At 47.3% G+C, this 16,644-nt stretch overlaps 2 protein-coding genes across 3 annotated transcripts; one reads left to right on the top strand and one right to left on the bottom strand.

Annotated features, from left to right (window-relative positions):
- The first annotated feature begins 504 nt into the window (after window positions 1-504).
- Window positions 505-6,091, top strand: dok1b (docking protein 1b). Of its 2 annotated transcripts, XM_086105151.1 has the most exons (6): window positions 505-724; window positions 828-936; window positions 1,919-2,236; window positions 2,511-2,598; window positions 2,687-2,859; window positions 3,201-6,091. In XM_086105151.1, the coding sequence occupies exons 2-6, from the start codon at window positions 880-882 to the stop codon at window positions 4,581-4,583; spliced, it is 2,019 nt and encodes a 672-aa protein (XP_085961277.1). In that variant the 5' UTR covers window positions 505-724; window positions 828-879; the 3' UTR covers window positions 4,584-6,091. The 2 variants fall into 2 exon arrangements, with proteins under 2 accessions (XP_085961277.1, XP_085961278.1); XM_086105152.1 differs by lacking the exon at window positions 505-724 and having other exon boundaries at window positions 770-936; window positions 1,253-2,236.
- Window positions 6,092-7,859: 1,768 nt separating this feature from the next.
- Window positions 7,860-16,201, bottom strand: m1ap (meiosis 1 associated protein). Its single transcript, XM_086106042.1, has 11 exons — window positions 15,971-16,201; window positions 15,693-15,884; window positions 14,806-14,980; window positions 10,999-11,145; window positions 10,775-10,907; window positions 9,895-10,036; window positions 9,764-9,815; window positions 9,331-9,473; window positions 9,115-9,227; window positions 8,935-9,022; window positions 7,860-8,414 (listed from the first exon to the last, which is right to left on the bottom strand). Exons 1-11 carry the CDS (start codon window positions 16,199-16,201, stop codon window positions 8,169-8,171), a joined length of 1,662 nt encoding a protein of 553 aa, XP_085962168.1. The 3' UTR covers window positions 7,860-8,168.
- Between the last annotated feature and the right edge of the window lie 443 nt (window positions 16,202-16,644).

The following is a 16,644-nucleotide window of genomic DNA, read 5'->3' as shown; positions in this document are numbered from 1 at the left end:
ATGCCAAAGCCAGTCAACACCAAGCAGGGATGGCCCCACACTGGGGCTAGATGGGCTCTAGCCACATCAGAAATATGTGTAGTCCCAGTTAAACCATTCCAGTATTTATTTGGATATTCTAAAATATATTCATAAATTATTGTCCCCCCCCCCCCCCCCAGCCGCCACCCCTTGTATCAGTCAAGCCCCCCTTTAGCCACAGGAGGGGAAAAAATGGAGATGTGCCCTGACACCAAGGATGACATTTGGCATTATTATTTTACATTGTGCCATCTAATGTAAGAGCAAATAATTGTTCCGCCTGTCATTATATGCCATTGGAAAAGAAAAATAACGTTCGAACACATGAAGTGAAATTGAGTAATTTGTCAGACAACCCCTGATGACGATTCACTTTGTTTGGGGATGTGTTAAGGAACTGTTTTAAGTTGAACCAAATGAGTTTTATTCTGAAAGTTTGAGGGGAAGTCCGGTGTTTTTGATGACACATTTTCCCACAGTACCTTCTCGTCGCAGCCTTCAGATGCGTCTGGTAGAGGAGTAACTTACGGTCAAACGTTTTTGGACCTTTTTGATCTCTGATGGGACCACCCAGTGTTTGGTTGAGCCTTTTATTTCTTTGAGCCATGCCGCTTTGCACCGTGCCCCACAGCAACCGTGTTTGCCCTTTCACGGCCAGGCAGAGGAAGTGAGAGAAGTGGGGAAGTTGTTAGGGGATGTAGAGGTGTGTAGGGGGGCAGGGGGGGGGGGGGGGGGGAGAGAAAAAGAACAACAAACTTAAGAGGATTTTTTTTTTTGCTTGTTTGTTTGTTTTGGCTGCTGTCAAGTTCAAGTCAAATTTGGGCTACTCGGAGGGAAGAGTCCGTGAAGGCCGGGGGCATGGACACCCACGTTAAGGAGGGACAACTTTATGTGCAGCATCAAAAGTTTGGCAAGGTAATCTTTTGCTGTTCTAATGATGGTCAAACACTAAGAAACCGGAATACTTCAGAGAAATGTTACAAGTAAAAACATGGTATTCCTAGGATATTGTAGAAATAGCTCAGACACATGCTATTTTATCATCGGGAAATGGTTTAAATTTAAAAATCTTGCTCCGAATTTGGCAGATGACAAATGAAACAAAAATGCATATTTGAAGCTGGCCTCGTGATGAGCTAAATTTGGTGTGTGAGCTGCACAGGGAAGATGCTTTTTTTTTATTTTTTTAACCATCGTTCATTTTATTTTTCACACATTCTGCCTTTATCAGGAAATGACGCCAATCAGACTGTGTGCTGTAGCGCGGACGCTCATCACTTGCGGATCAGGCTCGGGCCTCCACGCAAACTTGTGTTTGCTGTGAATGCACCGCTGGATAAGAACACGTCTCCCTCATGGAGATTTGAAAGAGGGTCTTTGTTTATATGGCGCGCCTCTTTTTGGTCATATGACCAGGGCCAACAAAACATTTGACCCTGGCCCCGACCGACATCGCCACTCCACAAGAGACATTAATAGTAGTGAGAATGCTGCCACGGTATGAAGTTAAAAGTACCATTTCACCACGTATTTGCTGAAAGATAGAACTATTTGAAACAAAGACCTTTTTTCTGAGGTCAACGTTGTGAGATGGCACACGATTTCAGCGTGCTCCTTAACCCACATGGGTTGCAGACTCTCGCCTGCACACATTTTCCCGAGCAAAGCAGATGTGTTGGGCAATATTTTCAGTGTTTGTTTTGTCTTTTTCCTGTCGCCCATTTCCTGTCTTCCGACCATTTTTCTTCGGTGCAAAAGGACACTTCCGGCGTGGAACAGAACAGAACTGGACTGATTTTAGTTCAGTGGCATGTAAAAAATATGACCAATAAAGAAATAAAAGCATCATGCTAAGAGGATTTGACAGTGGCTCATTATGGTTGTTCTGTTCCATCAGAAATGGAAGAAGAATTGGTTTGTCCTCTACCCGGCCAGCCAAAATGGCATCGCACGCCTCGAATTCTTCGAGTCGTCCGGGTCGGGAGGTGTGGGCGGCGGCTCGGGCGGGAATTCAAATGAAAAAACCAGAAAGCTGGACAAGAAGATTATCCGCTTGTCCGAGTGCATCTCCATCCTGCCGGCGCTGACGGAGAACTGTCCCAAAGACAACATGGCAGCCTTCTGTGTGGAGACCAACGACAAGACCCACGTGTTCGCCGCCGAGAAGAATGCCGCCAAGGAGTGGATGAATACCATGTGTGACATTGCATTTCAGGTATCCTTTTTCCTCCTTTGGCTCCTTTTTCGTTGGCTTTTGTGTGCCAATGGCTACAAAATGTTCCCTTCCACAGTCAACTATTTTTATGGCCGACTCTCCGTCCATCGGAGAGATGCTGCGATGTACGGCTTACATCACCACTTTGGCGATCAAAACCGGTTTGCGCTGCCCAGCGCACTTGCTATTCATCATCTACTTTTTGAAAAGGGGAATTGCCACCAACGTTGCGACTGAAAAGACAATTCGTGAAGATAAAGTTGTGTCTCCACAGGGTGGAAGCGGTGGCAGCGGGGATTCTGACGCGGAATCCCAAGACCTGAAGATGTCCGAGAACCTTATCTATTACTCCAGAGAAGACGGTGAGGATGCGACAGAAGCCGAAAATTGTAGCTTAAGAAAATTATTGGGAAAAAAAAAAGATATATATATATCGATATATATCCGTAGTGAACGAGTTCTGGGTGAGCGTTCAGCGAACGGAAGCTTCGGACCGCTGCAGACTGTCGGGCAACTACTGGCTGAAAGCCGAAAGCAACGTCCTGATCTTAAAAGAGCCCAAAACAAAGAGGAATGTCTTTGTCTGGCCGTACAAGCTGCTGAGGAGATACGGGCGAGACCGGGTGGGTGCAAGAACACGTCAGTGTGGATGTGTGCGCGTGCGTGTGGTCAGAGCATCTTCTGCTGTCAGAGGCTGTGGTTACCCTTTTCATTGGCGGTTGTTGTAAAGTGTCAAATGACATTTCAAAATGTGCGGAGCAGACGAGACAGCAGACCGTTCAAGAAAAGGTCATTATGGTGTCAAATTTTTTTTTTAATTTGCTAACTGGAGTGATGCAAAAGCGGGGAAGCAAGCGAACGCTGGTTTAGCGACGAAGGAAACGGCGCAAAAGCCTCCGAGGCTTGCAACTGCAGCGTCTCGGTTTAAGTAGTCACAGGCTTCTTTCTTGCGCTACTTTTGCAGGTGATGTTTTCCATCGAGTCTGGCCGCCGCTGTGACTCAGGCCCCGGTAACTTCACCTTTGACACCAAGCAAGGTAACGAGATCTTCACCCTCGTGGATCAAGCCATCAAGTCCCAGAAGGCCCTGGCTGAGGAGCGTCCCCTCAGCTGCCCCGTCTCCTTTGACCCCGAGTGCCCGCCATCGCTGCAGCACATCCGCAACGCTGGCGCCGCGGCACCCGCGAGCGGAGACAGCAGCAGCTGCAGCAGCTGGGAGGCTGACGGCGATTCGGGTGGCAGCAAACCAGGCTCTGCGGATGGCGTGCTCGGGAAAAGAGAGGGAGGAGATGGAGGAGGAGGGGCAAGAGGCCCAGCAAGCGCCGGTGCCGAGAGACAAAAAGGGAGGAGTTTGCCAGAACTGCCCGCCGTACCGGGGGGCGCGAGTGGAGGAAACACACCTCCGCGGTCCCCAAGAGGCCAGGGAGCGGCAAAGTGTCCTTCCTCGGCTGACAAACAAGCTGCTCTCTACTCGGAGCCAGCAGACGCCGTCCGTCTGCCTGCGCACACGGCTGACGGCCTCTACTCTGACCCGGTGGACAGCATTACATCCGCGCCGCTAGCGCAAGTCCCTCGCCTGCGTCCGGTGGGTGACGAGTCCTCTGGAGGCGGGGCCCAAACAGAGCATCACCACGGGAGCGGGAGCCACAGGACCGCCCAGGACTTATATTCACACGTGTATGACCACATCAGCCTGGAGCTGAGCCATAAGACCGATGCGATGAGTCTGAATGGGGCCGGGAATGCAGGAGGGGGCGGGCGATGCACAGGCAGAGGGCTGAACAGTAACAAGAGAACCCACGGGGTTCGAACAGAGGGAGCTCTGTCGCCCCCTGTTCTGTCTCTGGAGCATATTTACGACGAACCGGAGGGTTGCGCCAAAGGATTTTTGAACTCGAGCAACACCTTGGGGATGACTATTTACAATGAAGCCCGTTTGGAGCCTTACAGCCAAAAGAGGCGAGACGAAGTGGCTACCCTGACGGGACCGGAGGTAACTTACAGCACCCCCACCCACGGGAAGTCTTCTTTAGAGTCCCACAAACATTCGCCCGTGATCCGCAGAGGTCAACACCCGCCGGCTCCACGATGGCCCAAACCCGTCACCGCTCCCAAACCCGTCCGGGGCAATTTTGCTCGCAGGGAGCCCGTTCCGTTGCCTCCCGGGAAACACGGTGAGCCTGATCATAATGTGAATAACAACAACAACATTCGGGGCAGGGAGGACGGAGGGGAAAAGGAGCTGTACAGCCAAGTTACAAAACCTTCTAAATTGTGGTCAAATTACTCCAAAGCAACACCACTGAGCTCACCTGATATTATCTATGACAACTTGGGAAATATTTGACAGGCGCCTTAACTTGGCTGGAAGTGATTACATTTTTCTTTTTTTTTTTTTTGAGGCACATCTTTCTTTTCTGTTCAACCGCGGTCGTGCCCATTTTAAGGGAGAGCCAGGGCTAAAGAAGTGATGAAAGTGTTTGGACGGTCTAATTCCACAAGTGGCGAAGCAAGCCGTGGTGTGGTTGCAGATGCGTGACCACACTTCTGTGTTTTGATTACGTGGGACAACGAGATTTTCCTTCACGCGTTGACTACGCCGATTCATCACCTTCAATGCCACCAATCCGCAGAGACTTGGAAAGGTTCGAGTCCAAAGCACTAAAACAGGAGGTGCTTTATTTTTAGACTCCATATGGTGGAAAAATCTTCGCAGGAATCAGGCAATGTGAACTCAAGCCCTCATTTGGATCAAGGAAATAGACACGGGGTGGCGGGGGGGGGGGGGGGTAATGTGGCTGTTCAACTGCAGGGGGAAGTTGTTCCATGTTTTTCCACTCGTGTGTTATTGCCTCTACAAGAGAGACTTTGCAATTTCCTGCAACATATGTGTACATGTCAGAAAACAGCTGCGCTGTCTGTAAATATGACAACAATAAAAAAAAAAAAAAAAGTCTTGAAAAGATTCCTCCATATAGCGGACATCTGCCAGCGATGTCACAGTTATTTTTGGTCAAGAGACTTTCTGTTCTGGGCTGAGCAAGTCTGACCTCATCCTCAACTTCCCCTCCTTTGCCACACTGTTTTGTGTTCTTTCAGTTCGTTTCCAGCCACTTACTCGCACCGTTAAAGCATGAAGCAGCGGCTTTCATCCGTACTTCTCTCTCTGCACTGATTGGGTTGCCATGGTGTCGGCTCACCGCAACTGGTTTGTGTCTTGCATTGCAAGCGCAGACAAAGGTTGGTCAAACATGGGCTGGAAAGATGAAGAAGGGTCTGTCAAAAGCTAAAAGCAGCTAAAAACAGATGAAGAATAGTTAAAAAAAAAAGGGGAGAGTTTCTCCAGCGCTTACGAAAGGCAAGATGAGAAAGACATTGACACGATGAATGCTGGCAGGAAAGCGCTGCATGTGTCAGTTGGCGTGCAAAACAGGGACAGACTGTTCCATTCGCGGCTCCAGTTCGGTATCCCGTTCATCTCTCTGCTTTTTTTATTTTTATTTCCCCAAGTGCTACCAAAGTTCTTTTTGAACAAATGCACAGATAGCCCGATTACATTTTTAAGGTCCTTAACTCTACCTCTGCGCACCGTCAGGCGGGCGGAGGAGAAAGCAAAGCAGAAGCAGCGGTGAACTGATCGAACAACAGAAGAGTTAATTTGCTTGTAGCGCATGGTAGCCCATTTATCGATTTCTTTTTTTTGTCCTTTACGTGACTCAACACTTGTTTGCCGTGATGTAAAAACTGATGGATATAGTTGCAGCGATTGTCTAGCAACCATTTCCCCCTAGCAGGGCTACAGAAGTTGGGCCTGTTTGGAAATTTGAGTTGGGCAACAGCTGCAGATAAAGTTGACATGCTAACAAACTGACATGACTCTTGACCAGTTTGTTTGTTTTTAGTATGCAAAATCGCACAATTCAACGGAGCTAGTGTGTGCTCTGGGTTCGTTCATTGTGGTTTCAGCACGGAGGGCCAAAAGGGCTTTCATGCAACAAACAAAAGGTCCTTGCATGCCTTGCTCAAGCTCGTGGCAATGTACAGTATTTGGAAAGAGTCTGTGAGCCTGCGTATGTGTTAGGATCCTTTTCTGGTGATTCGAAGATGTCTAATTTCATCCTTTTTTTTTTTTCTGCAACATACCTGCACACATAAAACAATCTCATGCAGACCACCAACTTCTATTTTTAGCACTGCGTGGGCAAGCCGTTCGTCTCTGAAGTTGCATTTGCTCTTTGTCGGTTCTTTGTCATAGTTTCATTCAGGTTTTTGCTACCGTGACTGGAGTCTGTACGACTCAACTTCAACTCCTTCGTTAAAATGTAGGACTCTAATTCAAAGAATCCAATTCCGTTTCTATTCTAAAGTTGGAATGTATGCTACTTGCAATTGCTTTTGAACACTTTGTGCAGTCTGCACAGGCATACAACCTTTTTTGAGATTTTGATTCGTCCGCCTCCTCGGGGCAGATTCACTTTGCTATTGTCTGTCCGAGACCTGTATAAGAAGTGCTTTGTGCGTTGTATTGCAGTTTGTATTGTTTTATCACTCAGGCCGGAACAGGCAACTGCAGGAAAGACGCCGCACGAGTCTGAGCCAGAGATAAAGAAGTGTTCTTCCGTGCTGCCGATGGCAACACAACGAGCAGCGGTGTCTTTCCAAGTCTCAAGACAATGTATTGACAGTCAAATTGGAACATGTTCTCAACTGCAATAATTCTTATTTAAGGCTAGCACAGTCCAAAGCAACATCCAAACTGTTACAAGGTGACAGCATATGAAAGCCAAACGGGAACTAAGCGGTCTTCAAACTAAACTATTTCGATGCTCGTCAGTTGAATGCAACACAGCCACCCACACAAAAATCGCACTTTTGCTCTCCTGGTTCTCCTTTATGGTTAGCAGTCAGAAAGAGGAACTTCAGCCTTTTTGACCTTTTTGTTTTTCGATTCTAACCACCGGTTGATCGCGCGCAGGGTTTGCAATGAATAATGTAGCGAGGGGATGAGAAAGGACAAAGATGACGGGAGAAAAGCAAGTGAAATGGGAGCCAATTTGCTCGAATTCTCCTTCAGAGACAAAAGAGTCGTTGTGGTCGTAATTTGTGAATGCGGAAGGCCTGTGACGTCACAACGCCATGAGGTAATTTGTCACTGGCTCCTCGCTTGCGTTACAAGGTTCAACATGGGAGTGGAATGGCGGGAGACTGATTAAAGTCTGTGCATGCGTGCGTGTGCGAGAGAGAGAGACAAGGCTCTTGTGCTTACTAGATTAAGAAATATGAGCATGACTACAAAATATTTGCATTGACTCTATGAGGATGTCTCTGCAAACCACGAGGACAATCGAAATGATACTTTTACTTTGATGTTTCCGGAGTTTCACCTCTTCATCTGGCACCTTTGAGAGAAGGCGAGAATGAGTGGTGCTTGAGGAGAGCAGAGAGCCATTTGTCTGCCGCTGCTACCCCCCCCCCCCCCCCATTAAAACAGTAAAGCTGTGTTCGAAGAGGAATGTGAATACTCGTCTTTACGTCAGTACAATATGGATATGTAAATTCTTTTTTCCCCCCCTTGCCTCTCCCCCATTTTAAGAGCACAATTACTAATTTGTCATTTGGTCGCACGCATGCACACACATGTTCGCACGCTCACATCAGCCGATGTGGTGACATTTTAATAGTGATGCATGGAAGAATTCAGTCAGCTGTCCGGGGCATTTTTGGCACAGAATTCCGAGTTTGTGATTTTCACTTCTTAAGAAGGGCGTGTTATGACCAAACCCCTCAAATGGCAAATCTGTGTGCGCATGTTGAAACGGAAACACTGTAACTGTACGCTGGGACTCGTATGAAGAATGCACGACACAACCTCTTGACCTTTGGCTACCGTATTCCTCTTTTATCTTCAGTTTTGCCTTCCGCCATCCACCCATCAGTGCTCTGCCAGTGTTACCTTGTCATCTTTGTCCGATCCCTCCTGAAGAGCAGGCGCTGAGGCCTGATGGCCGCTACTGCATGAGCTACTCCTTCTCACGAAGGTCAAAGCTCGACGATGTGGTCTCAAGGGAGTTGGAGGTCTCAGCGGGACGGAGCGGGAGTTTTCCAGGGTCCTCGGCAAGGAAGGCGGCTCGGGGGCCACAGTGGACTTGACCTTGCTGTACATTCCAAGCTGGTGAGCCTGGTTTGGAAGGAAGGCGACATACCATGTGACGCTACGTATTTAACTAGAATAGTACTCAGTGTTGCAGCGTCCTCCACCAAACTTGCTATTGCGCCTAAGTGTGTCACATATGCTGAAAATTTGTTCTTCGTATATTGTATCATTCACGTAATAATGGGAGAGCGTGATCTACATGACCGAATGCTCAGTTTTAATTGAGCGAGTAAATGTAACAATTTGATTTTTAGCTTTCCTAAGCAGAGAAAGAAGCAACAGCAGTGCGGTTGAGTATTTTTTCCGCCTTTCAAACTATTTGCATGTCAGCAGCCTTATCGGGCCCAATGAGTCACACAGCCAACTGCTCTGCGCTTTCAGGTCACTGCAGGCCTCAGCTGACGAAAAAAAAAAAAGTCTAGTCAAGTTTACAAGCATCCACTATGTGTTCCTATTTCAATTGATTGAAGATGGATTCAAGGTTTGGTAGAAGCTACTGATATAGCGCGTCAACTCAATCGTGAAGAAAACCAACACTGTTTACCTGATGGGATTGACTGCTGGCTGTGGCTACAGCGCTCTCTGGTGGTTGACACTGGTATGTTTGGATAGCAGGGAGCATAGTTGAAGGGCTAAGGACGACAGATGCATTGTCTCAAGTTCATGACTCACGACTAGATCAGATTTATTTAGCTTGATGAGCCACATTTAATATTCGCCCGACCCCAATGGGTAGTGCAGCTTGGTGACCAGGGTGCTCCTGAGATGCTGGTAGAGGTTGCTGCTCAAGGAGCAGGGGCTCAACACCTCCTTCTCTTTGATCTGGCTGAGGCAACCCTGACGGAAACAGACAAAAAGTAGAAGCCGAACATGCCTCTTTCTGCTTCTGACTATTGGTTTTGGTCACATGCAATTGCAGAGAGGACAAAGTTGATTTTACCACGATGACCTGCATGGCTTCAGGGGGAGGCTCCCACATTGGCTCAGAGTATGCGCCAGGTATAAATAGTTCCCTGCAGACGACTGGCTTCAGGAGCATGGCGAGTGACGGAGATGGGTAGAGGAAATAGAAAGAGCACAAATCTGCGTCGCATGCAAAGAGACACAAAACACACGCGGGATGCAGAGCATGAACGCATGAGGCATACAGTATGCATGTTTCTGTTCCAAGAAGACTTTCAAAGGCAATCAGCCATCATTAGGACACGCCGCATTCATAATTGGTACCGTGACGATTGCGTAGCGTGAGATTTCGAGATTGGCGCATCCTTAATACCGAGTCAATGTCAAGTCCGGTTTTATCTACAGTACGTTGGACTCAAGTCCAATGACGACTGCACCTCAAAAGGCCGTGGGTTAAATAACTCGCACACCTGAGTCTCCATCTGTCGGCCCCACCTGCAGCAGCAAAACCTGGCCCTGATCCTGAAAAAGAAAACCGGGAGACATCATCACCTTTAACAATCGATACAGAGGCTAAAACAGTTGTTGCATTTGTATTTACCTGCAGTGTACGGTTGAGAGCTTGAAACCTGTGCTGGTTGGTTTCTATCTCATCCCAGTTCAGACGCCAGCAGGCGGTCGGGATGACAACTAGCGGCAGGCCGTACAACACGCTTTGACACACGCCAGCCTTGTAAAGGGCCCTACGGGCAAACATACGTAAAGAGACACTCATGACCTTGATGAGTTTAACCCTGGAGAACTCACGGGGTCAAATTTGGCCCCTATAAATTCTGCTACCCAAATCCCAAAGGGTCAAAAAATTAGGATTAAGGAATTGAATATTTGAAAAAACATATATTTTGTGTGTCCGGTGAACATGAAGCAGTCATTTAATGTAAAATTCATCATTTTCCAAAGAAGAAAGGGGTTCTTGGGTTCTCCAGGGTTTTAAAGACAGACACGGGATAGGTTTGTTTCTTATCGCAAATTGTTTAGCAATTTGTGTCTTTGTTCAGCGGATTGGCAATTGACGCAAATGATTACACACTCTTGCGCCAGCCCAAATGGATCCCTTTTTCGAGTTCGTCTCGTCCTGTCTTGCCAGTGGTGTGCTAAACATTTCCTCACAAGCACTTTGCGGACACCGTGACTGGAAACACGGACACGCGGTACTTCTTCTGCACCGAGACGTGAGCAGAACAAAGTGGACGCGTCTCGTAAATAACCGCAATGCTCTGCACAATCAGAATGGAAGCATTCATAGACAAAGAGAGCTCCTACAGAAGACAAGTGACAATACATGTATGATTGATGCGACACTCATGTTCGGTTCATCATTCCAATCAAAAGATGAAGAAGAGGGCGGACATAGCCACTTCTTTTCCCCCAACTTTTTGAATATACTGTAAGACAATCACACGATGAGTCCTCCATCCTACTTGATTGCTCTCATTCTCCGGGGTACTTGAGAGACAGACATGACGTCACAAAGGCTTTCTGGCTTCTCCGAGGGGTTCAGTGGGAGGGAGCCGGGGCTGATGAGGCGCTCCCGCATGTCGCACTTAATGCACACTAGAGAGCAGCAAAAAGCCACGGTCACGTCTCTGACAGTGACAATGACATTTTTTTTTTAAACTTTTGGTCAGTAGGAGCGGTGACGAACCTGGACCGGGACCCCCCCGTGGGCTTGGTAGGACAAGGTGGATGTGTTCAGAGTCCACTCCATACTCTTGAAGCCAATTCTTAAACACTCCCTCCAGAGCAAACACACTGCTGTCCACCAGGTGCAGGTCCACCAGCACCAGATTATCTGCAAGAGAAAAGTCAAGACTGTTGTGAGTTCATTCTCGCCCAGAGATTAAAAACGAGAACGAGCTTCCATTATGCCCACTAGATGGAGACATTCAATGGAAATATTTCTTGCTGCTTTTAACGCCTCTTTTACTTGTGCTCCCTTTCTCCCTGTCCATTTATCTTGCGCAGGGCACAGAGTTTATTGAACTTCATTCAAGTAGTCCCGCTTAAAAATGTGGCATCACCGATGAGAGCAAATTTCACTTTTAGATGTTGAGGGAAGTGTATTCAATATTTGCCCATCAGAAACTTTCTATTCCTCGAATTGAATAAAGAAATTTAAAAAATGGACAGGGAGCAACGGTGGCTCTAATTGCAAACATGAAGCGATAGGAGGGAAAACCTTGGGCGGTGATGGGATATGAAGAAAACACAGTTCAAGCAAATCGATTGTCTCAGTTAATGTGCGCCTGGGGGGTGTGGGAAAGCAGAGACGTTGAGCCAGAGTAACTGAGAGAGGGAGAGAAGAATTATGAGCGCGGGAGAGAAAATAATCGTAAATGTCAGCCAGAAAGGGCGGAGCAAGGCCTGGAGGATAGCAAGATAGCAAAGGGGGCAGACGCTGGATAAAAGTAGAATAGTATCAGCCTAAGGGGGAATTACGGAAGCTTCTGTGTGAGATCTCCTTTTCCCAAAGAAACTGAGTCAACAGGAAGCTCGAACGCGCAAGCTTGGTGACAACAAGATGAAGAATTATCTTGACATAGCAAAATCCACAGTGCAGCTTCTCCATTAAGGTCCATGCATCAAATCCATCTTTTTCCTTTCTACTGGTTTCATTACCGACCCTTTGATTTGTGTCCTCATTGGCATGCATGTCCACTGTACAGGGGAGGTCGTCTACAATGTACGTCATCTTTTTTTTTTTTTGCATGGCGTTGCGAACATGTTGACACCAAAAGCACACGTCTCGTCCATCCGCATTGTATAACGCAGCCGTGAATAGGCCATTGATGTTGTTGGAGACTGGGACAAATGCCACATTGATTGTCCGCCATGCACACTCGCGGCAGTGTGACCTAATTGCCTCGCAGGCACGATTGCTTTAAGGCGGGTGTTTGACAGAGACAGAGACTTGTAAAGGACACTCGGACAAAGCGGAAGACCAAAGCATGAAAGACAGAATGAAACTAGAGAAAACATAAATAGAAAAGCAAAATTTAGTGGATGAAATTTGCAAGGAGGCTCGCGAAAGAAGATTGACAAGCATGGAGTAGCACACAGCGCAAAGTACGTTAACAAGCAACTGCAAGATGTCCACTTGCGGATGACGTTAAGTTGGGAACTGAGAAGTGGGCACTTGGAGACCACCTTGAAGACATACCCACCAATTGTGCCAGGTTTGTAAGAAAATATATCTTAAAGATGATGACAATAATATTATTAATAATTATACATTAAATTCCAAATTGATTTAGAGGGTTCGATGCATGCTGACGTCACAATTGTGAATGAAATAAAATTGCACCCACCACACTTATAGAGCAGAGCTGTCTGTCTGCGCCACAACTCGCCTTGGTGTCACCTGGACTAAAGTCCAGTCTACTTTCTGTCACTTTGACACGTGAAGACTTTGAAAGCCATACCAGTCGTAATCTGCAGCGCAAACATGCAAGACCATCCTGTTTTCCGTCGGATTCCTGCCCTTGACTTTAAGGCCCATATATCTGGGGAGTGTGCAAGCACTTCCGGTGTGTGTCTACACTGGCGCAGTGTCTGTGGTCGGGCCCGCCAGCAGCTGTGGGTGGGGTTTCCTCCAGAAAACACATTTCCAGCCCATGAGCTGACTGCCTCCGAAACGGAGAAGAAACAAAGTGCAACTGAAGGTTGCGCCGATGGAAGACAGACGTGCCCAGCAGGGAGTCCACGCATTGAAGCAAATACCTGAAGAAGTAGCAACGGTATCTTTCAATATCCATTGGGAATTGAGCATACGCCCGCGGGCGTCTTTCAAATATTGTTTACTGCATACAAAAGCAAACATTACAGGCAGGCTGGGAGGATTCCCTCCTGTTGCCACCGACGGCAGTTGTGACAAACAAAAACAAACAACTTAAGTGTTTGCGTGGCTTGAGAAGACACACACTTACACCCGCTTCCTACACTGCTCTGCTGCTATTGTCGTGACCGCCATAATGAGCTTTTAGTGGTTAACGGTGAGTCAGCAAGTTGAAATTATTTCTGCGGCTGAAAGCATAATTGTGTTTCGCGCACTCATCCATAAACATGCGTGGGGCGGAAAAGATGGCCTTGGTGCTTCTGAGGACCTCAGGAAGGAAACGAGGTAAATTTTTAGCAACAGAAGAAGAGCGTGAGGCTTCGTGGCGTTGCACTGAACAGAACGGCCATACCTTTGATTTCATTTACTGGAGAAGTCATTATGTAATCCGTTGTTACGTGTCTGCAAGGAAAGCTCCCGTCGACTGCTGTTTTATGAATGAATTGTCATGTTTAGTACGTGCATGACTGACTGGTGGAGGCATCACGCCGAACCGGAACATCAAGTTGTAGACTGCCGACGGTCTGTAACAAGGAAACTTTGGAGGTATTTCATGATAAGTGATGATGGCCGCAGTTTGGGTTAATGCGACATGAATCGCTGGCGATACAAGAGATTTTGGAGAAAGAAGATCAAAGCAGATGGCAAATGAGGTAACACAGACGTCCTACTATTCCTCATATAAAGAGAGATATGGAAGAAGGAAAGAGGCGGCGACGGCAATTAAGTCACTGGAGAGGAGGGCAGGAAAGAGGGGGGGGGGAAGAAGCCCTCTCGTATAAGGCTTTGATGGAGTGAGCAAGAGGCCCTGCAGCGGACTATGATGAAAGAAAAAGTGAAAACGATATGGTGTAATTACACTGGTTGGGGCTACACACACACACTGATGAAGAGGAAAGGTGCAAAGAAAGCCGCTAAAACGTCATTTGCGATTCGCATTCGGTTTGAGCGGCGGATGTCATCTGTGCATCGCAAATGTAAATTGGAAGAGATCAACGGACGCGACGCATCCTCAAATAGCAGCTACCGTGAAGCTTTCACAGCTCAGACAGAGCGAACGCGGGAGGATTAGCTGGAATTGAGACCGACTTGAGAACCTCACCTGGTAAACAAAGCGGTCATTTTTAGTGCCTGCTACATTCTTTTTGGACCAAAAACAGGCACAATTACACGGCGTTAACATCCCATTGCTGATGAGTGAGATAGGCTTCCCGTCTTGCTCACTCGACTCCTCCGTTTGTTTGTGTTGCGTCTCCTTTTTCTCATGACCCATTTCTGTATCTTCTCCCAAGAGTCCAATAGCAGGGAATGCGCACCGAGGCCCCAAACAAACGCATTTGATCCTTTTTTTCCCCTAATTAAGGCTTGAGTCGCCGTTGCATTGTTCATGTGTTGCAGAACAGCAGCACGTCGGTTTCCCGCAACGACTTCCGTGGCTGTCGAGAGAAATTGGCACAGGGTTCTACGGGTGTGTGAGAGAAACACAAATAAGCGTGTAAATGGGTCAGTCCTTCTCGACCGCGTGGATTGAGCAGGGTGGGAAAGTATGTGGAACGTGAGGGGGAGTCAAGTTTGCTCAGGAAAGAGATGGCAAGTAGTCAGCTTCCTCCTTCGTACCTGCACTACAAGCCTGAGGTGGCTCTTGAGGCGGGAGTCCGTCTTGACCCCACTCTACCTGACTGGAGAGCTGCACCACCAGGAAACCATTGATCGGATCCAGGTCATCATCCTTGAGCACATTTTTCAAAAGGCAAACCATGCCTTTTCCTGGACGGCTGGTCACCACAGTAACCTATTAAAAATAAAAAGAGAGAAAAGAAAAAAAGAACATCCGCTTGAGTCTCTGGAGAGCTTTCTTAAGAATGTTTACAGCTGGTTTCTCTTAAAAAAAAAAAAAACTCTTTGAAACCGCGGTTGCACTTTGGGGACATGAGAAACAATAAAGCACTGTTAGAAAATGTAACACGCTGCGTGTGTGATTTCAAGCCAAAAAAACTGACTTTATCTGGCATCAAGGCGATCATTATTGATTATTATGACACAAGGAACAGAACAGCTGCTGAGGAAGCTCTGCGAGGACATAGATGTGCTCTCCTGTGTAATTCGTATCCCTAATGAGAGAACATAATAAAAATCACTAACTTCATGGCTTTCTTCCGGTATAGCTGGTAAAAAACTATACTTATAACGCCTCAGATGACAGTGCGAGATCATCATATGCAAGTGGGAGCAAATCCAAGAGTTTGATGGGACATTCGACCACAAGCTGATTGGATCTTCCGGCAACAACAACTCTACTGCGGCTTCTCTGATGTCAATCAAACCAATTCCCACAGACAGATGGCTCAGCGGCGGCTGAGACGAGGCCGTTTCCTGCACTGAAGTGTACATAAGCAGCCTCGAGGCGAGCGTACCAAAGCTCGCACCTGCCTGGTTTTCAACACCCCTTTCAAACTAAACAATCCTTACAGAATAAGCCTGTTTGTTGTTCTGCCTTGCCTCACCTCGACAGATATGTTGGTCTGGATGTCGACGCCACTGAATTTCCTGTATTGGTTAAATTGCCTCTGGCCATCCAGCACGGTCTGGCGCAGCATCTCGCCTACACTGGCCAGTTCTGTGGTGATGCCTTCGCTCGGGATCGCCCGCAGCGCCTCCACGCAGGAAAGCAACCTGGGCAGGTTACCCCGAACTCTCTGAAAAAGACAAAAAAAAAAAAAAGAATGAGAGAAGGCGAGGTAAGAACGGAAATTTTGGATGAGAGAATTGTCATGAGTATTACCACAAAAGGAAGCAGACATTCCTGCTGACTACTGATGGCAAAGACGCTGAGGAAAGGGAGCCTACAAGGTCCTTTCAGACTACAGACCAGAGTCAGGAAGTTATCAAGAGCGTCACAGAGAACAGAGCGGGTCTCGGACCACCATGGTGGCATTGCTTCAACGATCAAGACCCGGGCTGGTTGCCGCAGAAATGTGGTGTTTGAGAAACCAGAGCTCTTCTTGTGATCCATGTCACCTGAAAACATGAAAACAAAAAATGTGTTTGTACTGACTTCTGTTTTTTAACAGTGTGTGCATATAATCTGTTAAAAAACAAAAGGCTGAGGTGAGTTACTGGATCACAAGAAGGCAATGCAAACCAGTCATTACAAAAATATTTTGAGTATTTATAAAACAAACAGCCCGCAGAGGCACAAAAAGAGCTTAGATAGGCTTGTAATTACATGAACCAAAACAGAATCCATCTCTGGCCTTCCTGTGTGGAGTTTGCATGTTCTCCTATGAGTGCGTGGGTTTTCTCCAGGTACTCCAGTTTACTCCCACATTCCGAAAACGTGCATAACAAACATGATTGGGCACTCCAAATTGGCCCTGGGTGTGAGTGCAGATGGTTGTTCGTCTCTGTGTGCCCTGCAATTGCCTGGAGACCAGTTCAGGGTGTACCCCGCCTACT

Source organism: Hippocampus guttulatus, chromosome 2, assembly GCF_054856545.1.
Source record: "Hippocampus guttulatus isolate MCC_2025c chromosome 2, RoL_Hgut_1.0, whole genome shotgun sequence".
NCBI classification, from domain to species: Eukaryota; Metazoa; Chordata; class Actinopteri; order Syngnathiformes; family Syngnathidae; genus Hippocampus; species Hippocampus guttulatus.
Note: the sequence above shows the minus strand (reverse complement) of the source record. Positions and strands in the feature narration are given on the sequence as shown.